The 24998-nt window shown below is 49.6% G+C and overlaps 2 protein-coding genes across 6 annotated transcripts in view; both read left to right on the top strand.

The window, feature by feature from the left end:
• The first annotated feature begins 16467 nt into the window (after window positions 1–16467).
• Window positions 16468–19168, top strand: ATP6V1G1 (ATPase H+ transporting V1 subunit G1). The gene is made up of 3 exons (XM_058853430.1): window positions 16468–16626; window positions 17494–17594; window positions 18425–19168. Exons 1-3 carry the CDS (start codon window positions 16545–16547, stop codon window positions 18596–18598), a joined length of 357 nt encoding a protein of 118 aa, XP_058709413.1. The 5' UTR covers window positions 16468–16544; the 3' UTR covers window positions 18599–19168.
• A 51-nt stretch (window positions 19169–19219) lies between these two features.
• The window catches only part of TMEM268 (transmembrane protein 268), a 30274-nt gene continuing 24495 nt past the window's right edge, over window positions 19220–24998 (top strand). For 4 of the 5 annotated variants that reach the window (XR_009279166.1, XM_058853425.1, XM_058853422.1 and 1 more), the window contains exon 1: window positions 23195–24769. The gene's annotated coding sequence lies outside the window, so the exon portion shown is untranslated. Of the gene's footprint in view, window positions 19316–23194; window positions 24770–24998 lie in introns of those variants that run through there. The other variant, XM_058853424.1, reaches the window with a different exon arrangement.

Here is a 24998-nt window from a genome sequence, read left to right as displayed (position 1 = left end):
ACAAATCATGGCTAAGTCACGATGTGGGCCTGGGTGTCATGGACAGGCAGAGCTGCCACTGGCACAGCCTCAGCTCAGTGCCTGCTCTCTGATTTGGGCACTTTGGCTGTTCCATGTGGTGTTTAAGGACATGGAGCCTGTTCTGAGGGCTGACTGTCCTGGGGTGGGACAGGTGAAGTTTAGTGGTCAGTGGGAGGTGTCCCTGCCCATGGCAGGGGCTTGAACCAAGATGATTTTTAAGGTCAACGCAACTTCCACCATCCCAGGCTGCTCCCAGCCCTGTCCAGCCTGGCCTTGGGCACTGCCAGGGATCCAGGGGCAGCCCCAGCTGCTCTGGGCACCCTGTGCCAGGGCCTGCCCACCCTGCCAGGAACAATTCCTGCCCAATATCCCATCCAGCCCTGCCCTCTGGCACTGGGAGCCATTCCCTGGCTCCTGTCCCTCCATCCCTTGTCCCCTCTCCAGCTCTCCTGGAGCCCCTTTAGGCCCTGGCAGGGGCTCTGAGCTCTCCCTGGAGCTTCTCTTCGCCAGGTGAACACCCCCAGCTCTCTCCATCTCTGGAGCAGAGGGGCTCCAGCTCTCAGAGCACCTTCACAGTCCTCTCTGGACTCACTCCAGCAGCTCCACGTCCTTATGTCAGGGGAGTACCAAATGAATTTGGGGGAAGTACAATCCCTTTCTGAAGAACTCTGTTAATATATCCAACAATTTCACATCAGACCTGAGCACTGCAGAGCTCATTTGCACGTGTTCAGCCTCCCAGCAGGTGGGAAAGTCAGGGGCTTCACTCACACTGGGAATTGATAAACTCACACAGAGCTAACCTAATTGGAAGGTATTTATCTCGTTTGAAAACATTTATCTAATTCAAATACATTTATCAGTCTGCTGGGTGTGAAAGGCTGTCAGTCTGGCAGGATTTACGGGCCAGCTTCCCAAGCATTTCTGCAGTGGTGGAAGTGACTGCAGTGGTACAAACTATCCCTGCAGTTTGCATCAGGAGCACAACTCAGCCCTGCCAGCAGGAGAACTCAGCTCCAAGGTCTGATTGCGCAGATTTGGGGGGATAAACTCGAGTGCAGAAAGTGCTCCTTACAGCTCCTCGCTGAGACTGTTCCTTTCCCTGTGCATCCATCTAGAGACTGTCTGTGTCCCAGGGGAAAGTGCAACACCAAAAATTCCCCAGGGAGCAGCTCATTCCTGCTGTGACAGCCCTGAAATGTTGCCAGAGCACCGGGAAATTCATCCTCAATTCCCCACCCGAGCTTTGCACGGCTGGGAGTTCTGCTCCCCATTCAACCATTGCCACAGGAATACGGGACTGAGATCTTTGTGAGCCTGGAACCTCCCCATGAGCATCTCCCCTGGTGGGGATGATTTACACCGAGATTTCTCCATCACTCAGAGGGTGATGGGGCTGCAGGGTCACACTCTTCATCCAAAGCATCGCTCTCATCTCCTCCACCCTGCAAAGCCATCCCTGCCAGGCTGAAGAAGGATGCAGAGCTCCGGCCTCCCTTATTACAACACTGCAGGAAGACAATCAAAAGAAAAGAAAAGGTTAATGAGGTACTAATCGTTATAGATTTGTAGTATATAATGCAATAAATACCTGCTGCCATCGATTAAATGTAGTGGGGCAAAGACCTCTCATCCATCATATTGGCCATTTGTTTTTCCAAAATTCATTTCCTACCATCAGGGAGAGGCTGGGAGGTGTCAGAGGCCCAGTCTCCTGTCCAAGAAGCTCGGCTGGCTCCATTCCCACCCAGCTCCCATCACGCTGTGGCCAGCTTGGAGAGACAGGGAAAACAGGCAGGACAAGCTCGAATCCTCGGTCCCTTCTCTGCAGGTTTTTATTTGCTTCCAGCCCAACCTTTCCGGTTTTGTTACAGAAATGAGGTTTTGGGGAGAACAAATATTAGTTGTAACAAACAAGCAAACAAACAAACAAAAAAGGGAAAATCTGTTCTGAATGCTTAAAGTTCTCCTAAAGTAGCCAAGAGAAAACAGATCAAAAAACCTCTCAGAGATGTCATCAGAGTTCTGAAACTTGCCAGAAGACAGAAAAAAGCACTCGGGATTCTCTAAGGGAGACAAAGGCGATAAAATCCAGCTATAACCATGTGTAGATGATGGGCAGTGCTGTGGTAAAGCCTGAGGAAGTGCAGAGCAGCGGGCAGGCAGTGGCTGCGCTGGCAGCCGAGGATGAGGCTAATGAGGGCTGCGCTCCTCTGCCTCACACGCGCTAATGCCCGTGGATAGATCGCTAATGCTCTCAATTCATGCTCATTAGCACCGGCAGCAAAGACAAGACAAGCGTGTTATGTCATCGTTTAAATCCTGTCACATTTCCCCAATGACTCTGATTGCATTTTTAGATATTCATTCTCCTCCCCCGAGGCAGGGCTGCCTTGTCCTGGGAGCTGCAGATGCTGGAGATTTGCTCCAAGCGAAGCTCTCACACCCGGACTGAGCCCCAGCCCTTCCCTGTGTCCTCAGGAAAGAGGAATCAATCCCCTGCTGGCAACATTCAATTCTTCCCTAATTTTCCACATGACTTTACACCTCAGACTGGAATTAAACCGAGTATTTTCCAGCACCTTTGCCCGAGGAGGGAGTTTGGGGCCGTGCACCTCTGGATGAGCAGCCACACTCCAGCTCAATAAGCACAAAACACCTTTGCAGCACGAGGAGTCAAAGGTTCTTAAGTCAACTGGCAGGAGTGAAAAGAATAAATATTTACAGACATCTCCTGCACTGATCTGTGCCTGCTGGATTTATATCATCTCTCAAAGGGGGGTTTCAGCCTTCTGCCCTCGCAGCCCAGTGACCTGCACTGGTGGGGTCACTCAGCAGGGGTGGGAGGGCTGTGAAATCTGCTCTCATGCCTTGAAACCCAGGGCTGAGCACATGGAAATGGCCACAAACCTGCCCTGTCCAAGGGGAGGGAACGTGTTCTGAGTTCAGCACAGGCTGAACATTCACTCTTCCCTGCAAGAAAACATTTCCACAACCTTTGTGCAGATACCACAGAGGGAGGAGACCTGTCCAGGGGCACAGAGCCACAGACTAAACCCCACAGCCCATCCCATCCCACTCCTGCTTGGTTTCCCCAGCTGTGGAATAGATGTTGGTGTAGGATCTTTCTCCTGCCCTCTCTTTAGCACTGCAGACAGCACCAGGAGGACTTGGTGAGGTTTTTGCTGCAGAATCTCCTGGGAAAGGGCTGAATTGCTTTTGTTCCAGCAGCTGAGGGTTTCAGAGCTTGCATATCAAAGTAGGAAAAGGAAGAAATAACAGAAATAACTGGATGGAGTCTGATGTGCATTAGGAGGAAGGGTTTACACTAGATGGCACCTGATCTCATCACTTTAGATGCAGAAGGTAAAGGCAGCAGGATTATTGTAGGGAATGATGTTATTCCTTCCCCAGGAGCTGCCTCTGTGGCCCTCCCCGAGCTCCCAGCCATGCAGGAGGAGCAGCTCACCCTGCAGCCAGCGCTGCTGAGAATGTTAAACACCCTTTGCATAGCCCCACTCGGAATCTCTTCCCCGGTGCTGGAGTTCCCCGCTTTGCTCAGCCCAAGCTGCTTCCAGAGCCAATTCCAGAGGCTGAACGTGCCCAGCCAGGTTTCTCTCACTGGAAGAATAACTTCCCTCCGTGGAGGCAAAGGGAGCAAGAGGGGCTTTGTCCCTCAGGGATTGACCTCGGTGCTAAGAGGCAGCAGAACCACTGCAGGGACATGACGTGGATAATCCAGCAGATCCAGCAGATCCAGCACAGCACAGCAGCCACTTGGGCACATGGGGACACTCCAGCTCTGCCACAGCTGTGGCACACGGACACTTCAGGCTCATCCCACCTGCTCCCTGAAAGGGAAGGGGCTGGAGGCACAAAATAAGTGGCCACGGTTTGGTGGTTTCAGAGGATGAAGGGTTTGCAGGGTGTGCTCCACACACATCCACACACACAGGGAATGATCAGGGAATTGCTCTGGAGAAGAGGGAAGAGCTGCCAGCTGGGAAGAGGAGAAGAGGGGCTGAGCCTCAGGCTGGCTCTGCTGCAGCACATCCCTTCTCCTGCTGCCATCAGGAGTCAAACACTGAAGGAGAAAGCTGGCCTCAGTCTGAGGGCATAATGGCCATTCCTGAATTTCCAGCCTGGACCTGCATCTAGGCCAGATGGATGGGGCTTGGAGCAAGCTGCTCTAGGGGAAGGTGTCCCTAAGGGGTGGAACAAAATGGTTTTTAAGGTCCCTTCCAACCTAAACCAGTCTGTGATTGTACAACCTGAGCTAGAACTGCCCACCCCATCATCCACTTTCTGCCCCTAAATACCATTGAGATTCTCATTAAAAAAAAAGCTGGTAAATAAATAAAATCTAAATGGTGAGTGAGAAAATGATTTCTCTACAGAGGTGGAGCCAGCAACAAGTCTCAACCCTCTCCTGAATTATTTTGACTCCTCTTGGATCCTCCCTGGACTGGGGAAGGGATTTCTGCTCCTGGCAGTTTCACAGCACCTCTGTCACAAATCTCTGAGGGTAAGGTCACAGTTGTGCTGCTCTGAAGACATTTGCAGGCAAAATTACTCTGCCTCTCCCAAGCACAGACACTCACTGCTTCAGCAGGAGGCGGCGAGCAGATTACATGAGATAATTTAGTAGCTGACATTAAAAACACCTCATTTAGCCTGGAATAAAAATATCTTCATTCAGCCTAAACGATATTAACACAACTGCATTCGTAGTAGGTTTTGAGTAGCTGCTCACCTGGGCAGCTGAATGAAGACTCCAGGTCAACATCTCCCTGTCACGGTGTCCTTGCTGGAAAGCAGCAATGCTGGAGTGGAAGGACTCTCATGTGGCCTCAACCTCCCTCTCTGGTACAACAGATTGAATTTTTCAGCTTTCCTGGATGAATTGCTTTTTACCTTCTCCCTGGTGTGGGCCAAGGCCTCCAGCTAAGAGAGCAGAGAGATGAATTTTGCTGCATCTCAAGCAGCTGTTGCTCAATTTGGTTTAATGCTGTGCTGTGAGCAGAGCCCTGGCTACAGAGAGCGAGTTAATATCCTGAATGAGACAAGTGACAGGGAGAGGAGATGGAATGGGATGTAGGGAGGAGGGATTCTTTAAACACTGGTTTATCTGACAAATTCTGCAGTTATATATCCTCTGCTCTGCTTTCCAGCAGACAGATGGAAACAATTTTTACGTGGCTTAAGCAGAGGAGAAGCAACTAAACCCTTCCTCCCAATGCAAGGCTCAGTTGCAGAGGAGCCACCTCTGTAACCTTTGGAGACCTCCCTAAGTAAGGAATTACCAAAAAAAAGGGGAGATGCAATCCTTGTCTGACCCCATTTTGGGGCAGCAGGTGCTCTGAGGTGTTTGGGATCCACTCAGGCACAATTTCAGGAGAATCTTCCCCCAGTAGCTCCAAGTTCCTGGCTTTCAGCAGCAAAACCCAGAGCTCTTTGTGCACAGTGCTGCTACCACAGCAGCCCCCATAAAAACACCACTAGCAATGCCCAGAGTGCTTTCATTTGGGATTCTCCATTGCAGTATTTCTTTTCCTATTATCCAGAAGGGTGAGAATTTGCCATTCCCCCCTGCCATGAGGCTGCCAGCAGTTCAAGGTGCTCCTGATTCCCTGGAGAGGCACAGGTGCTGTCCCAGCCCTCTGCTCCCACCATGCCATCAGCACAGCACTTTCCAGAGAAAAACAATCAAAGCCTGTGGCACCCTGGTCCTTTGGATGCCTTCCAGAGGTACCCTGGTCTCTTCAGACTCTTGGTACCCAGCTCATGGCTGCTGGTGCTCCGGTTCCCACCCTATCTCTGAACATGACACATTTTCCACAGGGATTTGGTCTGAGCTGGCACTTTTTTGGGTCAGATGCTCCTGAAAGTGCTGGACAGAGGGAGTTCCAGCCATGAGGAGCTGCAGGACAAACCCACCCACCTTTGGCTGCAAGAGAGCTGCCTGATTTAAAATCTTAGAATATCCTGAGCTGGAAGGGACCCACAAAGATCATCAAAGTCCAACTCCTGGCCCTGCACAGGGCAACCCCAGCAATCCCACCCTGTGCCCAAGGGCATTGTCCAAACACTCCTTGAACCCTGAGGACCAGACCCCAAGGAATCCCACAGGGCAGCTCCAAAGGCTGGATGGATGGAGCTTGGAGTGTGAAACCAAGTCCATGGACTGCAGGAGATGCTGATAAACCAGAGGAGATGTCAGTGTCCTTCTGGATTTGTTCCCTGGAGCTCTGTCAGGGAAGTCAGAAGGCATTTGGCATGTGCAGCTGAATATCAGACTTACAATGAGGATGTCTGGGCTTGTTTCCCAACTTTGAGCCTGACACACTTTGCAAGCTCAGTCAGTTCCCCTTCCTCCCCAGGCCGGATTTCTTCCCACTCTGCACCTTCCCGAGTCATTTGGTACCTGCACAAAGCATTAACCCAGGCAGAACATTTTGCTCACTTAGCTGGGTGTCACATCTAACACCAAGAGGGGAGTGCTTTCAGCATCACTTAATGAGGCTTTTCTGCTTTGCATAAAAACTTGGCAATGAGCTGGGCAGGATGATAAAGGAGGAGGAGAGCTGCCAGCTGCCAGGCAGGAGAGACAGACAGCTCCTGTCAGCTCCCTCCTCCTTGGACACGAGCAGGACAGGCTGGGAAGGGAACCAGGCTGTTGTTTTGGGGCTCCAGCAGTCCTTGGGATGTGTGTTCACATCCCAGCCCACAGGGGCTGTGTTAACCTCTCATTCCTGCTCTCCCAGCAGCGTGCCTGTCCCAGATCCCAGCGTTTTCCCGCTGCTATGTAAAGTTATTATTCTCTCTTACTGCTCCCTGCAGACCTCCAGCTCTTCCAATCCACACAACCCAAGGCTGGTGCAGCCAAATTCTCCTCCCTGAGCTCTGCCAGGAGCACCTGGCTCCTGCCTTCCCCTCTCACAACCTCCAGCCTCCTTTTTCCTGCCACCAATGAACACTCCCAGGGTTTCAAGTTTTCCTCATCCAAGTTCCTTTCTTGTTTTCCCTTGCAGGATTTCTATGGGGGAAGATGCAGCTGGGTGGCCCTGCTCTGTTACTTGATGGAAATGGTTCTTTTTTCCTTTTTTCCTTTTTCCCTTTGCTCCCTTAGCACAGAGAGGCTCTCAGAAAAGAGAGTTCCTCTCTCCTCTGCAGAGGAACCTCGGGCTGGGTGGGTTCCACCTGCAGCTCCTCCTGGGCTGCTGGGGACACCAAAGGGTCGAGTCCCCAGGGCCACCTCAGCTTCCCACCCCTCCTGCTGTCTCCTTGCACTGCCTTGCTGCCTCAGGACGAGCCTTTCCTTCCCAAGAAAAGGGAGATTTTTAGTTTGAAACAAGACATTTGCTGAGTTTTAGCACAAGTAATTACTGTTTCAATTCATTTGTCTCTGTGAGTGGTCAGTGCTGTGGCTGAGGCTGCAGCTTTGTTTGCACCTCACAGGCTGTTCCTGCAGCTCCTGGAGCTGCTCTCCCTGCAAGATGAGCCCTGTTCCACAGCATTTTAGCAGAGTTTATTAGGAGACACTGCCTAGCATTTGATCTTGGAAGATTTTCTCCCCCTGGTACAAACCAGAGCATTTAAGTGCTAAATTAGGTGCATTTGGGATATGAATAAAAATGGAGACCCATAGGCCAGGAGGCTGCTAACATTGTTAACCTTAGAAATTCTGAATTACCCTTCAGGCAGGGATTTGAACAAGCAATGCTAGAAAAAGCAAGGCTTGTTCTCACATGGGTGACTATGCAGCCTGCAGAAAATTGCAAAGGACTTTTTAAAATTTCCTTTGGCTTTCTAAGAACCAAATAATTTCCTTGATTTGGGGCACAGGGACTCATCCTCCAAAACAAGAACTGTCTGTAGTGTTGCACATTTAGCTATCAACCTGCTACAGCAAAGATCCGCTTTCCCCAAGCACCAGACTCTGGTCACATCTTTCTCCTGAAGGCACTGACAGAAAAACCCAAATTTTAATAGGCTGAGTGCTCGCTGTTGCTATAAACAGCAACACACAGCAGACAGGAGCTCAAATCTAAGTGTCACATCAGGACACTGCAAAACTCCCCAGCACTGGGGGGTTGTGGCACCAGAACAGCAACTGAGACCTTTTATTTGATAAATGGCACACCATGCTTCAGAACAACTTGGAGAGAGAAAACACTTCAAGCCCAGATTTAAGTGGAAAATAGCACAGAAGCCAAGGTGGCTAATGATCTGACAAGGAACACACAAGGCTAATTCAGGACTTCTTTAAGTAGAGTGCTTGATTAAGTATCAGAAAGGTATTAAATCATGAAGGTGTTCCTTGGGAAAAGCATCTGTAATGAGGCTGTGGTGGGAGGGTTTGAGTGAAGCTGGGGAGAAGAGATGAAGAGAAGAGAAGAGAAGAGAAGAGAAGAGAAGAGAAGAGAAGAGAAGAGAAGAGAAGAGAAGAGAAGAGAAGAGAAGAGAAGAGAAGAGAAGAGAAGAGAAGAGAAGAGAAGAGAAGAGAAGAGAAGAGAAGAGAAGAGAAGAGAAGAGAAGAGAAGAGAAGAGAAGAGAAGAGAAGAGAAGAGAAGAGAAGAGAAGAGAAGAGAAGAGAAGAGAAGAGAAGAGAAGAGAAGAGAAGAGAAGAGAAGAGAAGAGAAGAGAAGAGAAGAGAAGAGAAGAGAAGAGAAGAGAAGAGAAGAGAAGAGAAGAGAAGAGAAGAGAAGAGAAGAGAGAGATGATGTGGTGCAAGAACAGACGGCAGCAGCCACTGATTGCAAGGAACACGGGCAGGACAGTACCAAAGCCAGGGAAGACACTTCATCTGCACATCCTATCCTTTTGCCAGGGTAATTTAGGAGTTCTTAAGCAAAATCAAAGCTCAAAGAAACTCCATCCATGTGTTCCACCTGCCCTGGGCAGCCCCACCCCAGGCTCGCACTGCGGGAGATGAATTTCAGCTCAGCCTTTGGCTCAGGTCGTGCTGTGCCATGTATGAGTTTGTGCCTCGGCTTCCTGACTGGTTTCCTGGGAATCTACCTGGAAATAAATGGGTTCCTAGAGCTCTTTTCCTTCTCACACAGGTGCTGTGCTCTCCTTGGTGAGGATGCTGCCCTTCACTCCCTGGAACAACAACTCCTTTTTGCTGTTCCCAGCAGGAATGTGACTCCCTGAGGAGCTGTGCTGCTGTGCCCAGGCTGTGGGGTCACGGATGTGATGTGATATGGCAAAAAAAGGGTGAGGAGAGATCATTGAGAAGTTGTGTTTTCACATTCCAGTTCCAGAGCCTGGGCAACAGCAGTCACTGGATGAGAAGAGGCAAGTTGAAAAGGGCATGAAAATGAGGTGTTTGCCAGCAGCCAGGTCCACTTTTGAAGAGGAAACTCCTGACCTCTGAGTTAGATGTGATGCTGCCCAGCCTGTTGGCTGCTAGTTTTGCTTTGCTGTGCAGACACCTGAAGCCAGGGGCTGCCTTCCCTCTTGTTTCTGGTGGAGAGATGTTTTGGGGGAGGTGTTGGGATTGGCTTTTCCTGCTCTGCTCTCTGCCCAGGAGAGGTCAGGAGCCAGCTCTGCCTGGTGGCTGCTGCCTGGAGCATCCCCACCACTGCCCTCTGTGGTCATGGGATGGGGTGACAAAGCCATCCTACAGCAGCCTTTGCTCTTGTTTGATGCCATCTGGGCAGTTTTAAGTGCTTCTTTTGAATAGCCAACAGCTGATGAATAACCTGGTGTTTCACACGTGATTACAGTCCTCACACTCTCGATCAATAAATACAATAAGCTTGAACAGCCTTGTGTTGTGAGCTCTTTAAAATCATATCCTCTATTAGAGACAGCAATCGATGGTGCTTATTCCAGTTTAGCAGTGATTATGAGCTGGTTACTGCAAAAAGCCACCTGCAACCCGGAGTGGGGACTGTAACTTCCTGCTGGTGTACACAACACCTGTCCCGCTCTATAAATACAAGTTTTTAATTAAAGTGGATAAACTGCTTCAGAAAATGGGATGTGCTTGTTTAAATACCAACCATCAGTCATGGCAAAGGGATTTAAACAGGGAAGTCTGGGCTTTTTGCAAAGAAATGTGAATCTGGTGTCTCTCTTAGCTCAGTCCGTGGTGAGTGTCAGCTCTGAATTCCACGTGCTCTCTAAACAGCAGGGAGAGGAGGAAAGGGATGTTCTGTGTGTGTCTGTAGATATGAAATGTTTGGGTTTGGTGACAAACATCTTTACTGAAATGGTGGAAATCACACAGAAAACAAACAAAACTGGAGGTTAACCTCAGCACATTGGTGTGAGGAACACCAGTGAGCTGGAGCTGACCATTGGGGAAGAAAATTCCAGGTGTGGATGTGGCAGGTAAATGCACACCTGCTGCTTTGGATCTTATCTGTGGAGCATTGGAGATGGACCAGCTGAATTCCTCTTGAGCAAAATCCCAGGATTTGGGCCTCATGTATCAATAAACCAGGATCAGAATTGGAGAGGAGGTTTTACCCATGATGAATGTGTTTTTCAGTATGACAACAGTAAAACCAGGTTTCCTGGAGTGATGGACAAAGTGTCTGTGGTAGAAAGAAGCAAAACTGGTCCCATTCCCATTGCCAGGCTGGCTGGAATGGAGCTGGAGTTTGGACACTGCCAGATCCTACCCAGGAGCAGAATGCTATGGCAAAGATAAACTCCACGTGGGTTTTTTTCCCCCCTTTTTATTACAAATTCACTGTGTTCTATTTTGTGGTGGTTGTGTATTGAAAACCGCAGGAGCAAATCCTGGCAGCTCAGGGCTCTGGGATGCAGGGGGAGCAGGCCATCACTCAGCTGCTGGATGCTGAAGCAGCCACACTCCTTCCCATGTCCTTCATGCCTAGAGCAGCCACATCTTGTCGTGGCTCCAGGCATGCCAAATCATTCCCAAAGTCTTCTGGAAAGGACTGGTCAGCAGGAGGAGGGGGAGAAAAAGAAGTCACATTACTTGTGTTTGTATCTTAGAGCTGTAAATTCCAGCAGCCTTCTTTTCTTTTGCCTTCTGCATTCCCAAAATAGTTTAATCATATTTTGGTTGGCTTTTTCCTGGGTATTGCTCTGTGCTGGGGGTTGTTACAGTCCTGTAGAGAAACTCATGGCTTTGCAATGCAAAAACCCCCCAGGCTACCTGCATGTGTGACATGATTTATTGTTCTTGATAATCAATTTTTTAGCGTGGCTGTTTCAGGTTAATCCCGCTATTAATATCCCAAAACCACTGAAGTGCAATCCCATTACACAGAGCTCAAACTCTGCTCCTGAGCCCGTGGCACAGTCAGGCAGATCATTGCAGCCTCTGAAACTCGGTGAGCAAATGGCCCTGGGCTGCTTTGGTGGTGGCCGATTGCTGCCAGTGCCAGGCTCGATGCTGGACAGAGCACCAAGCTGCTGGATGAGGGAGTGGAAAAAGAGATTGATTTTATTTTTCCCTGCAGCTGAGAGCTGTCTGGCAAATCACAACGGAAATCAAGCAGGATGGAGCAGGGGTTTGATGTGGGGAGGGGAGAGCAGTGGGAGAAGCAGGGGGTAATTCAGGTAAACTGAGTGGACTTGATTTTGAACTGGGTAATTAAGAGGCCAAACTGGGGGTGCAGTGTGGTCAAAGCAGGGCAGAAGTCTTTGGGTTGGTTTTGACAAAATCAGGACCATGCTGGCTGTAGGTTTATTTTTGGATTTTTCCTGTAGTCCCACAGGAGTGGATGGGGACAGTGAGCACAGGGATGTAAAGCTTGGATTTTCAAAGGCATTTAGGCTAAATATAGAAATTGGTTATTAAGATTTTTCCGTGAATGTTGTAAACAAATTAGTTCCACTAGGTAGCTATCTGCATGCCTAGGTGCTTATGTACCTCTGAAAAACCTTCCTGGAGGAGCTATTTGTTGTCTGGCTTCAGGCTCCAAACTTTCTGAGCTGGGAGCAAGGGAAGTTCACCTTCCCGGGGTAATTCCGAGCGTTTGGTTGGACTTGCGCAGCGGAGAGTCAATTGCTCCACTGCCTTCATGGAGAAAAATCTGCTTCATTTAGCAGGCAGGAGCCCTGCAGCTGAGTGATGTGAACAGTCCCACGAGGAAGCTGCACACCAGCAGCTCTTGTTCTACATCTCCTCAGGCCCCAGAGGCCGCAGGGATATTTGCTGGAGCTCCAGACATTGTCACTTGCCGGCGTCACTTTTGTTTGAACAAGTGTTGGGGAAGGATCCCCCGGCAGCCGCAGCTCCATCCCTCGTGGCCTAGAAATTCATCAGCTGCTCGAGGCTGCTTGGCATCACTGCTGCAGTGTTTTGTTATTGTCACACATTTCCATTTCTCCCGAGCTTATGATAAGCATCCAAATTAAACTGCGGCCTCCGACGTTTTTGATATTTGCAGGCAATATTGATAATGAAGCTTGTGCTGTATCATTTACTCAAAGAGCTCCGAGCACCAAACAATCTCCGTACACAGGGATTGTCTCATCCATCACTGGAAGTCAGTGTGCCTGTAGCACGGTGCACAATGACATTACTCAGTGGTTTGGAGCAGAGAAAGCGGAACTGAGAAGCCAAAAGATCTTTTGTGGTGGGGGAAAAAACCAAGATTTTCTTTGCTTCTTCCCTGTGGAGTTGGAATAACGCTCTCGTGAAGAGCTGGAAGTTGCCTTCAGCAGCCAAAACTTTGGTGCTGCCCATTACAGGAGGTGCCATTTATTACAGTATTTACTACAGGAGCTGCTTTGCTTTGCTGTCACACCCAAAAATCCTGGTCCAGACAGTTTGTGGTGAGTCCATGAGGGCCCTCCCAGGATGTTTCCTGATGGAGCAATCCCAGTGGATGTGACACAGGGATGCCCCATGGGGAACACTCGGTCTCATGTCCATTTATCTTCCCAGCCACGTCTTTTACAAAGGACCTGACCTCTGATTAAGGATGGACGCCAGGAGATGTCAAGAAAACAGGAATGGAGATTTCCTGTGGTGGAGAAGGAATTAATGAGCTCTGCTGACACTTCAACCCAACAGAAGAATATATAAACAGAACTCCCACGCTGGCTCGTATGAAAGATCCTGATTTATATGAAACTGAGCCTGGTGGGTGAGGTAAGCCAAGCCTCATCCCAAAGCAGCTCCCTTATCCTGAAGGAGGATAACAGGGGCTGACACAGAAATATGGCTTCTTAAACTGCTTTTAAAAAAATCAATCCTTACAATATCAATGTAGGTCCATTCTGGTGTAATTCCATCACTGCACTTGGGTTACTCCGGGCTTTAAATCGTCCTTGATCACAGAACAACCCCAGATGATAAATGGAGCTTTCTTTCTCATTTTGGGATATTTGGGCCAAATTATTGGCACAGACAAGTGGCACCAACTTGTGCATTTCAGGGTTTAATTGATTTTTCTATGTAAATTCTACTCCTATGCTGTACTTTGGTTTTTAACACTCTGTTTACAAATTGAAAAATCTATCCCAAATATGAATGCTAGTTAATAATCATTCACTGACCATCTTTTAATAACCAACCAATGATCTTTTATCAACATCCAGCAGCTGCATCACCTCAGTGCATTTCTGTGAATGGATTAAACCTCAGAAGAAAGAGATCAGCTCATTTCCCAACACAAAACCTCTTTGAAAGAACAGACAATTGCACAGCATAACAGTTTAACTTGGGGAATGGAGAATAATAACAGATCCAATTGAAAGTGCAAGGGAATTTGGAGAGGAAAAATATAATTAACTGCTCTGGAAAGGGGCCAGACACTGTTTAAAATCTTGTTCTTCCCAAATATGTCTGGGAATCCTTAATGACAGCAGGATCATGAGACATGGCCTGTGTTACCTGGGCTTGGAAATGAAAAGAAAAGCAAAAACAAGCTGTATTTTTTCCCTTTGATTCTAGAAATATCTGCTGATATTTCAGGAATCTGTGTGACACATGCTTGGAGTTGTGACCCAGTGTAGAACAAAAGCACAGAGAGGAGAGATGCGGCTCCAAAATGAAAATAAGTATTTAATGCCTGCAGGAAAATAAAAAAGCTTTTGGAAAAAGAATGAAAATTAATTGAGAGATGTGTTTAATTTAGTTCTTATTATTGTGATCCGTGGAAACAGCTAAAAGGAAAAGAAAATCCTTTCATTTGTTTCTTTTAATAATTTGTTTTCCCATCCTAGAGAGCAGGACCAGCCTCAGCCTCCTATAAATATCCTTCCTTCAGTCTCTGTTGAATGTGAGGTGCATGAAATTTAGGATTGGTGAAGTTTATCATCCTCAGATGTCTTTTTCCCAGTGCTGGACAAATAAAGGGATGCCAATGTCAGTGTCAGCAAGAGCTGCCTCCTCTAATAGTGAATGACAAGCTCACATTCCGTGAATCTGAGGGAATAAAAACCAAGCTCCAAAGTACTTCTGATGCTAATTAATTATGAAACCGTTTCTGGTAAAATTCAAGTGGTTCCAGCAGCTTTTATTTATACCTGTGCAACCTGAGGATTGGAAATGATGGGTTTTGCTTTGTTTTTGGTTTTGCAACCAGCAAGAAGCGATTTTTTCCAAATGTTAAGTGCATGGGGAAGTTGTTCCAACAGCATTTGGATTCACATGTGTTTCATGTGACACACACCATGAGGTTTCAATTAGCTTTTGGGCAATTGTAAGCTAGAAAGCAACACAACCAAGCAAAAGATTGTTTTAAATATGAACTGTTACTGTCTCATTTGTTAACTGTCAAAATGAAATTGCTAAAAACTCATCACGTGTTTTTTTAAGCAAACTAGGGATGAAATTCAGAGGGATTTTTGCCTGAAAATTTAGTGTGATCAGCGTCAAAGTATTTCAGGGGGCAGAAAAGGGCAGTGTTCTCATTGTCACCTTACAGAAAGAAGCTGTGAGTCTCAAAATCAGCATCACCCAGGAGAAAAACAACACCCCAGTGCTGCCTGTGACTTCAGGGCAGAGCCAGACCCCTTTGGACCCCTTTGCTCCAAACCCTGTTTGATCCCTGGTATTCCCTTCAGAGCTCTGGGGTCACCTCTGGTTCAGCTCAAGTGATTTAATTAACATGGGAACAGCTAATGAGCTTGGTGGGTTTCTGGATGGGAGTGGGGCTGAGGGGCATCGTCTGAGGGCTGTGGGAGACTGAGTTTAATGATTTTGTGGCTTTGGTGTGAGGTGAGAGAAGGGCAGGGGCTCCTGGGGCTTTGGGCCAGATGAGCAGAACCTCATTTCTGGTTTGCTACTGCTGTAAAGGAGTCTGGATCTGCCCCAGCTGATCCCACCGGATTTTTGGGTATTTCAGAATAGAGACAGCACATCAGGGTGGGCTGGAACTCAGTGAGGCCCCTTCCAGCCTAAACCATTCTATGATTTCCCCTGTTCCCTGACAACCAGCACAGCTCCTGAGCGTGTCCCCGGGGCTGGAGCTGCCCCATCTCTGACAGATGATGCAGGACCAGATCTCCTGGGTTTTCCTTCTGCCAGCACAGCCCGGCTGTGATGCCACAGCTCATCCTTTTACTCCCAGTGGCTCCCAGTGCCCCATCCCAGCATCCCAGCCTTCCTTCAAACTCCCGAATTCTGCTCCGAGCTCTTTTCCCCATCTTTCATCTTCTACTGAAGCAAATATCCCCCTGAATGGATGGGCACGCCAAGTCTATTCACTTGATCGCTGGGCCCAGCTGAAGGTCACCCTGAAAACACTCATAATTCCTATTCAGCACTATAAATATGCATTTGATTCATTGTCTCCTGTCCCTTCCATCACGGGGGATGGAGGAGGCGGACCGGCAGTCCCCCCGCCTCTCCCGGCAGCGATGAGTCACTGTCCTGGCTCTGAGGCTTCATCAGAGCGATATTATTTGACAATAATTGTAATTTATGCTCCGAAAGTGCTGAGGGAGCTGCGCTCAGGGCTTTCAATGGCCCCTGGGATGTGATGGGTGAGGGATGGGGAGAAGTGTGGGGATGGTCGGGGGACACTTGGCTCTCTGGGAGCCCCTGGCAAAGGTTGTCCAGGATAATTGTAAAGTCCTGTGAGCACCAGTGGCTCTGTGCTGGGGGTGACACCCGCCATGCCAGCAGCGGGGAGATGCCACAGCCCACGAGCATCCCTGGTGCTCTTGTCACTGCTCATCCGCGGGCTGCCGCACTTCCAGCGGTTAGACACAAAACCAAACTCCATTAGCGCATTCCTGCGGGGGTTTTAGTGGATTTTGTGACAGGGTTAGGGTTAGGAAAGGGCTCAGGAAGGGGACAGCGAGGCCACACCCGGCCTTGCCAGGGGCTCCCCTCACGAATAAAGGGGCGTGGCCTGGCGCCATGGGGGCGTGGCCAAGCACCAGCGGGGCGGAGCTAAATCATTATGGCGTCAGTGGGCGGGGCCAAGCGGCGGGAGCTGAATGATGGGCGGGGCTTAGGCCCCAGGCGCGCCAGGGATTATCCAATGAGGGGGCGTGGCCGGGGGGCGTGACCGGCGCGGGTGGGCGTGTCCCGCGTGACGCAGTGACGCTGCCGCGGCCGGCCGGACGGAGCGGCCGCCATGGCGAGCCAGTCGCAGGGCATCCAGCAGCTGCTGCAGGCCGAGAAGCGCGCCGCGGAGAAGGTGGCCGAGGCCCGCAAGAGTGAGTACGGCACTGCCCGGCTCCTCCAGGCCCCGCCGCTGGGGGTGTGGTGGCGGGGGAGCCCGGCCCGGCCCGGTTTGGCCTGTCCCGGCGCGGCCCCCTGAGGCCGTGCGGCCCGGCGCTGAGGGCGGGGGAGCAGCGGGGATTCCCCCAGCCCTGGAACCAGCACAGGGAGCACCTGGAGCTGCTGGAGAGATCCAGAGGAGGCCCCAGAGCTGCTCCAAGGGCTGGACCCCCTCTGCTCTGGAACCAGGCTGAGGGAGCTGGGGGTGTTCATCTGGAGAGAAGGCTCCAGAGAGACCTCAGAACCCCTTTCAAGGCCTTAAAGAGGCTTTTGAAAAGGAGGGAGAGGGACTTTTTGTATGGAAAGTGCCAGAGGGTGGGGTTACATGGGATCTTGGGCAGGAATTGTTCCCTGGCAGGGTGGGCAGGCCCTGGCACAGGGTGCCCAGAGCAGCTGGGGCTGCCCCTGGATCCCTGGCAGTGCCCAAGGCCAGGCTGGACAGGGCTGGGAGCAGCCTGGGATGGTGGGAGGTGTCCCTGCCATGGCAGGGGATGGAATGGGATGAGCTTTAATGTTCCTTCAACCCAAACCAGTCTGAGACTCATTCTGTGAGTAAAGCCAGATGTTGCCTGATGCATCCACACACTCCGAGATGCTCTGCACTGCTCAGTGCAGAAAGCTCAGGCTTGGTGAGCTCAGCCATGCTTTGCTGGGCTCCTCCTGAGGTCACCAAACTCAGGGAGGGAGCTTGGCTGATGCCTCCTGCAGAAGGAGCAAACGCTGTGGTGATGGCTGTGCGTTAGGAAAACCAGCTCTCAGTGCTTTCTCTTCTGTCCTTGCCTTGGCTTGTCCTTTGGGAACAGGGAAGAACCGGAGGCTGAAGCAGGCCAAGGAGGAGGCCCAGGCAGAGATCGAGCAGTACCGCCTGCAGCGGGAGAAGGAGTTCAAGGCCAAGGAGGCAGCGGTTGGTGTTCTCCATCACTCACTTATTTCCAACCCCTTTGCCTTGTGCTGGGACTTCCTTGCTCTGACAGCACCCTCAGGGTGGAGCGAGTTGCAGCAGGAGCAGTTCCCCAAAGTTCCTTCCTGTGAGGCACAGCCACGTGTTCCAGAAAAACCCGTGGAAGTGGCTCAGGACATCTGAGCAACACATTGTGTTGCATCTCAACTGGCAGGGAAAGAGCTCAATAAGCTCCTGGGTGCCCTGAGGGGTGACAGCCTCCTAAAAGCTGCAGTGTCCAAAAGAGACTGCTCCTGTCACAGGCTTGTTTCCATGGTGCTGATGTGGCAGAGGCCACTTGCTGTGTCCCTGGTCACCAGAAGGGAAGGTTGAGGTTTCTATAAAGATTCTCCAAGGATAGGAGGAATGGGATATGGGAATTGTGCTTAAAGGGACTCCTGGGTGTTCCTTTTCTTGCACTCTCTAGTGTAGTTGTGCCCAGGGGTTCCAGTTGTGTGCACAGCAGGACCTTTAATTTGGGCACTCCTTAGAAACTCCTGCTCTAAACTGATGGATAATGAATAAATGGCAGGGAGTTGGAAAAAGGTGATCCTTAAGGTCCCTTCCAACCCAAACCATTTGATGATTCTGTAAAAGAGGGTGAAAGGCAGGGGCTGAGGATTAAATACTTGGACAAGTTTAGGGTGAAATCTGAGCAGAAAATCCAGCAGTACTTTTTAAAATATGAACATTAACATTAATCTTCCCTCAACAAAGATTAATGTCTGAGATGGTCCAGAATAACAAAATATAGAGCTTGGCATGGTGATTCCTCTTTCCTTTGCTGTTTGTAGGCCCTTGGCTCCCATGGCAGCTGCACCACTGAAGTTGAGAAGGAGACTCAGGAAAAGATGAGTGTAATCCAGCAGAACTTCCAGAAGAACCGGGAGGTGGTGATGTCCCAGCTGCTGTCACTGGTGTGTGACATCAAACCCGAGATCCATGTGAATTATCGCATCAATGGGTAGTGCTGGGAGAAAGGAGGAGTGTCCTGGCAGTGCTGGGAGTAAAGTCTGAGCTTCAGGTGGAATGTACAGCTCATAGCCATACCTTACCTGTCCTCCTTGTACATGTGTTAAATTATTTCAGTGAGCTCTTGGAGTTCTCTCAGTTTCTCATTTGACACGGATTCAGAGCTTATTCAAACATGAAGTGGCCATGTCTCAGATCTGTGCTGTTATTAAATAGATATTCCAGCTGGCACAGGAGTGCTCCCTTTCCATGGTGATAGTGTTCAGTGAGAGCCTTCCTTCTGTGAAATAGGAAAGGGAGAGAGCTGCTGGCCTGTGTCAGTAATTGTTAAACCTGTCAATTGTGTACCTGTATTCTTGCTGACCAAACTGCATTTCCCAGTGTGTTGTTAAACCTCTGCACAGGGTTTAAACCCTGTAAGAAGAATTCTCTGGCTGTGCAAGTCCTGGCTGATCATTTTCAGGTGCTTGAGTTGCTCTGTATCAAATCCTCTGTATATTCTGCTGTTAGCTTGAGGTACAAGTCTGGCACTATGACACCTGAAAGTAAAAACACTTCACTCCAAAGCCTCTGCTCAGTCTGGTTCTTCCTGCTGACTTGTTCTGGGAATGCTGGCAGGTCTCACTGGGCACCTTGGGAGTCTGCAGAGTGACCATCAAATATTGATAAAAGAAAGTTTAAGAGAGACAGCCAATATCTGAAGGTCACAGCAGGTAAGTTAAAACCCATTACAGAGCTCCTCCTCTTGGCTCCAGTCTGATGCTTTACCTGCCAGATCATTCTGAAAACCTTCAGGAACAAATGTTCTTGTGACTATTAGGGGAAATAAAATGATGCCAGTTCATTGGAATAGTTTGATAGCCAGGTGCTGCACAGTAATTACCCTTCCTTGGGTCCAGTGCTGGTCACTGCGTGTTTATACCAAGGTCATTCTGAATCCTGCAGCATCCTGTGCCTGGGAACAGTGGGAAAGAAGAGTTTTGGGGTTGTCTGCATCACTTTCTAGCTCTTTAATCAAAAATACACACAAATACATCTAGGGGTTTCATGGTTCAGTGGTTTCTTCCTCTTACCAGCAGAATATTAAATGCAGCATTGCTATTTTGTTGGGTTCAAATTCCAGGCTTTTTGTGGAGAAGGGACCTCAGCATGTCCCTGATCTGGCCCAGGTGTTGTGCAGTTTGGGATCTTTGCAAGGAGCCTCGTGGATGCTGTTCTGCTCCTGAGGCAGAGCATCCTGATTTCTGCAGCTCCTCAGTGAGGCATTGCAAAACCTCCTGGACCTCTGGAGTTGTGATAGGGAGGGGAAGAAAGCAGGATGGATGTGGATGTGAATCCTGCAGGCAGGAGCAGACAGCTCCGGGGTCTCCTCTTGTCATATTTTATGGTAGTGCACTGTACTCCTGGAAAGATCTCTTCAGGAATTCAAGCTATTAAACAGCTTGTAAAATTGAAACAAAAGCTTTCTTGCAAAGTCAAACGTGCCAGGCTGGGGGAGAAGGCAGGTGGGTACAAGCAGAACAGGATCAAAGCAGTTTTAATCCATGTGCTGTAATGTGGAGAGGTGTTATGGCCTCATAAAAGGTTGCAGCCGTGCTAATTCCACTGTGTCCTTTGGAGATGAGACATTTCTCCCTGTTGAGAGCAGGTGCTCAGGCTCCAGCAGGATGCTTCTCAAAGCCCTCCTTGCTCCAGGCTGTAATTAGCAATTTCATTCCCTCTCTTATCAATGACAGACTGAGACTGTCCAGAAAAAACGAAGTGTGTGTTCCACTTTCTCATATTGGTTCATAAGTTTCCCTTGGTTAATGAGGACTTTTATCCTTCTTTAGAACAGAGGCAGGAGAGAAAGGGGGAAAAAAAATCCTCCATGATTATTTCTCCTTGGCAAATGTGCTGTGAAGAAGCTCCCTTTAGAATATGCAAAGTGTTAATGTCTTGCAAGAATAATAATTTTCTGTAATACTTTCCTGAAACTTAATGTTGAGAATGATTCCAGCTTTGCACTGAAGAAGCATTTCCAATTATTGCTCTCCAGGAAGGCTGTCACTGTTTGTGCAGTGCAGAGATTTTATTTCCAGTTGAGATTCTTTCCTGAATAGAACCTGGGATAGTGGGAGATGTCCCTGCCATGGCAGGGGGTGGCACTGGGTGATCTTTAGAGGCTCTTTCCAACCCAAACCAGTCTGGGAGTCTGTGACAATCCCTCAGGACTGAGCCACAGCCTGCTCAGGTACCACAGAAAGAGCAGAAGCTGCTTTGGGCACACACACCACAGTTGAGATTCCCTTGATTTGGGCTCCTGCCCCTGGAAATACCACCTGGCTCCTGCTCCTGGGGACACTTTGGGCACTACAGTGTGAGGAGAGAGTGTCCAAAGGAGGGACACGAGGATGGGAAGGGTCTGGAGGGGCCCATGAGGAGCAGCTGAGGGCACTGGGATTGTTCAGCTGGAGCAGACTGAGGGCAGAGCTCCCCGGGGGCTGCAGCTCCTCCCCAGGGGCAGCTCTGCTCTCTGCTCTGGGGCAGGGACAGCAGGCAGGGAACGGCTGGAGCTGGGCCAGGCCTGGCTCAGGCTGCAGATCAGGGCAAGGTTCTTCCCCCAGAGGCTGCTGGCACTGCCCAGGCTCCCCAGGGAATGGGCACGGCCCCGAGGCTGCCAGAGCTCCAGGGATGCCCAGGGTGGGATGTTGGGGGGTCTGGGCAGGGCTGGGGGATCCTGGGGGTCCCTCCTGCTCAGGATATTCTGTGATTCCATGATCCCATGAAATAAAGGAAGGAAATTGCCTCTAACCCTGGATCTGGAGTCCAGAGAGTTCTCATTAAGGGGGCAGCAATCCTGGCTGGCAGTGCTTTAGCAGGAGCTGTCCTGACAGCTGGATTTGGGCAGAGAGAAGCAGGGAGAGGACTCTACATTTTCCTGCTGCTGGAGGTCCAGGAGCCCTTCCCCTCTCTGTCTTGAGGTGCCAGGCTGGCTGTGCTGGATGGCATCAGGGTGCTCCATGGGGAAAATCCACATCTGGCAACCTTAAATTCCTTATTTTTCTGCTTTTGTGAGGTCACTGCACAGTTCCTGATGATCTTTATTAAATCTGGAGTTGTTTCAATGCCAGATACAGCCCAGTGAGCTGCTGGCAGTCCCTCACTCCCTTTCCTGCCATCCCCAGCTTTGGGCTTCTGCTGTTTTCTCCCACCCTGGAGCCCAGCTGACCCCAGAGCAGGGGTCAGAATTTGGTAACCCTACAGAAAATCATCAGTTCCTGGCTTGTGAGGCAGCTTGTGAGAGGTGTGGGCAGCAGGATGGGGTATCCCAGCTGCTGTCCTGCTGTTGTGGGGCAGGACCACCCTGCAGTGTCCCCTGGAGGTGACAAACGACCGTGTAAAAATAACGCAGCTCCTCTCCCTTCTCTCTGCCCACATTAATCCTGCTCTGTTTTCCCTCTTTGCCTCTCTTTTCCCCATCTGGAATCTCTTTCCCCTTTATCTCTCTTCACTAGTTCTTGCATTAATGCATAATGGGAGAGACAAGCCAAGAACTGCTGATCCCAGCTGAAGGCTTGGCTTTAAAGTCTTAACAGAAAATACTATCAAGAACCCTCTAGATCAATGTTCTGCTGAAAAAGTTTTCCCAAATTAATCCAAGGAAGGAGCACAGTGTAATATCTCTTTGAGGCTGAAAGGAGAAAGTGCTAATTTCATGCAGAAAAGATTGTATCTTGGACTGGCATAGGAATAGAAAATAAATTGGTATTAAATTACATTCATCTGCCTCAAAATAATCTAATAAAGCATCTTCTGGATCAATAGCTGAATCATTATCCCAGGCACATAGCGAGCTTTCCCTCTTTTAATTTGAGATTCAAGAAAAGAGGTTTTTGCATTACCATAGTAAAAAGAATAATACTTTAAGTCTTCATAGGAAAAAGACAGAAATAGGAAAAAAAGATAAGAACCACACTTCGTGCCTTAAGCAAGTGTCATTCTTCATTTGAAACTTGTAATTTATGGGTAGTGGGAAATAAATTTTTATATTTAATGACTGTCAATCTGTCAGCTCTGCTGACAAAAAATCCAACAACGCAGAGTGAAAGGACTTTGTGTGCAGGAAGGGAGGAGAAGGGCAAGACAAGGCTTTCAACAACTTTGTTCTCCTAATTAAGGCTCAGTAGGGAAAAAAATAGGAGAAGGATGGCATGGTTCTCCACTGAAAATGCAGTTTCATCAAAAGAAAATGAGATGTGGCAGTGTTGGCTGCAGTGTGCACAGTCCAAACAAGGCTGACGTGGGGAGAAACTGCAACCACATGCAGACTGTGGCCAAAAAAGCTGGAATCACAGGGGTGTGGATTCCAAATCCTGCAAAGGAGCTCAGTTTATCAAAACATGGAGTAAACACAGAGAGAACATGGTCAGAATAGGCAAAACCAGACTAAATGTGTGTGTCTGATTATTTAAAGCAGTGAGACTTCAAATAGGTGCTGAAGAGTGACCTCAGAAATGAAGGATGTGATGAAGGGTGAGGTTATTCCCGAGGCTGGGAGGGGTGGGTGGGCACTGTCAGCCTGGGACAGTGCTCAAACTTGTCCTGAAAAAGCAGATTTTTTCATTTCCCTGGAATCAGTTTCCCTGTAATATATAATAATATATTCATTAATGCAGCAGGTGGAACAGGGAGTACAATGTAAGTCCAGGGCACCAAGCTGGGAAGAGATACAAACAGTACAGAGCACTGAATCACAATTCCAAATGATCTTGATAAGTGGGAGAAATGATCTGAAACCAATAGCCTGAGCCTCCCTGCAGGGAAGAGTAACTGAGAAAGGTGAAATCAAATACATCAACTGCGAGCAATCCACGAGCAGCTGCACAGCACTGCAGGAATTTGGGTGGGGTGGAACTCCACCAGATGTTGTGGTAAAGGGGAGGCTGGGCAGGGCTTGGAGCAGCAGCCTGGGCTGGTGGAAGGGTGGAATCAAAATGGGCTTTGAGGTCCCTTCCAACCCAAACCATGCTGGGATTCCAGCCTCTGGTGATCCCAACGCTCCTCTCAAATGAGCAGGAGTTTGCTGCTGGAGGTGCTGAAACTGAGACCTTGTGTGTCCTGCTGAGCAAGAGGGGCACAGGGATGTGCTGCAGCTCATTATCCACTTTCAAGTTCATCAGCTTTCAAGTTTATTGTCCCACAGGGATTTGCCTGGGGTGTTTTCCATGGAGAGCTGGCAGTGCTCTTGGCTTCTGAGTTCTCTGTCAGCATCTCTGTGTGGGTGAGGAGCGAACAAAGCCAAAACTTTTGATGAGGAGCGTTTGCAAAAGAGCCCAAAGCTTCCCATGGCCCTGTCTCGGGTGGGGATTGGAGCTGGTGACAGATTTATGGGATTTTTCCCAGCACCTGGATGGTGTTGCCAGTTTCCAGTGTAACAAGATCCCATGAGGGTGAGTGGTTTTTGGAGTTGTTCGTGTTGCCTGTGGAGCCACGTGATGGGGTGAACTCACAGCCCTGGAGCAGGCAGGGCTGCAGAACCCATCCCTGCAGGAGAAGAGCAGCCTTTGCTCCAGGAAGGACACACAGACACTGCAAGAGCTGATTCTTCCTTTTCTTTCAACCATTCACCGCTGGATTTGCTTTGTTCCAACCCTCCACGGGTCCTGCAGCTTTTGGGGAGCTCTGACACCACAATTCCCAGGCTAAGGAGTTCTGTTTTCATGGTGTTTCAGCATTGTCAAACAACTTCAGCATGTGCAGCTGCTCTGGGGGATCTGTCTGACTCTGCCTGAGCCTCCTGCTTTTCTTCTGGAGCTGCTGGAGGGGAAACTTGCTCTACATCAGCACAGCCTCCTGGTCTGGGGAGGGCTACAGCTCCTGCCCTGCCTGTCATCCCTGTTCCTGTGTGCTTTCCATGACCTTTTGATAAACAGTGACCTCTTGTCAGCCTTGAGATCTGTGTTTGCCTCTTCTGATGTCTCCAGCCCTGTCCTGGGTGTTTGCCTTTGACAGAAACACTCAGAGGAGCTGATGTGGTGCAACTGTGGGATCTGTAGTTCCTGAATCCTGCCCTGCCTGATCCAAGAGGAGGAGGAGGAAGAGGAGAGCCTCCTGTCTGTGCCACTCTTCAGCTCTTCACATTCCTCAGGCTCCAGCTCCAGCTCTGGACCCCCACCCTGCTGAAGGTGAGGAGGACAATGTCCCCCCATGGCCGTGCCTTCAGCGTGGGAACACTTTTGAGGAACTCCAGAGGGTTAAAAGCAAATTTGTGAGCTCAGCCTGGCGGGTCACATGCAGCAGGGAGATTTTGCAAGTCAGTGCTTGCAGCTCAGGGTGAGGAGAGGGAGGCAGGGGCACAGGCCTGGGTAATCCCTGCTGCCAGGAGCCACAGGGGACACAGGGACACAGGCTGGC

The sequence above is a fragment of the Poecile atricapillus genome, chromosome 20, assembly GCF_030490865.1.
Source record: "Poecile atricapillus isolate bPoeAtr1 chromosome 20, bPoeAtr1.hap1, whole genome shotgun sequence".
Lineage (NCBI taxonomy): Eukaryota > Metazoa > Chordata > Aves > Passeriformes > Paridae > Poecile > Poecile atricapillus.
Note: the sequence above shows the minus strand (reverse complement) of the source record. Positions and strands in the feature narration are given on the sequence as shown.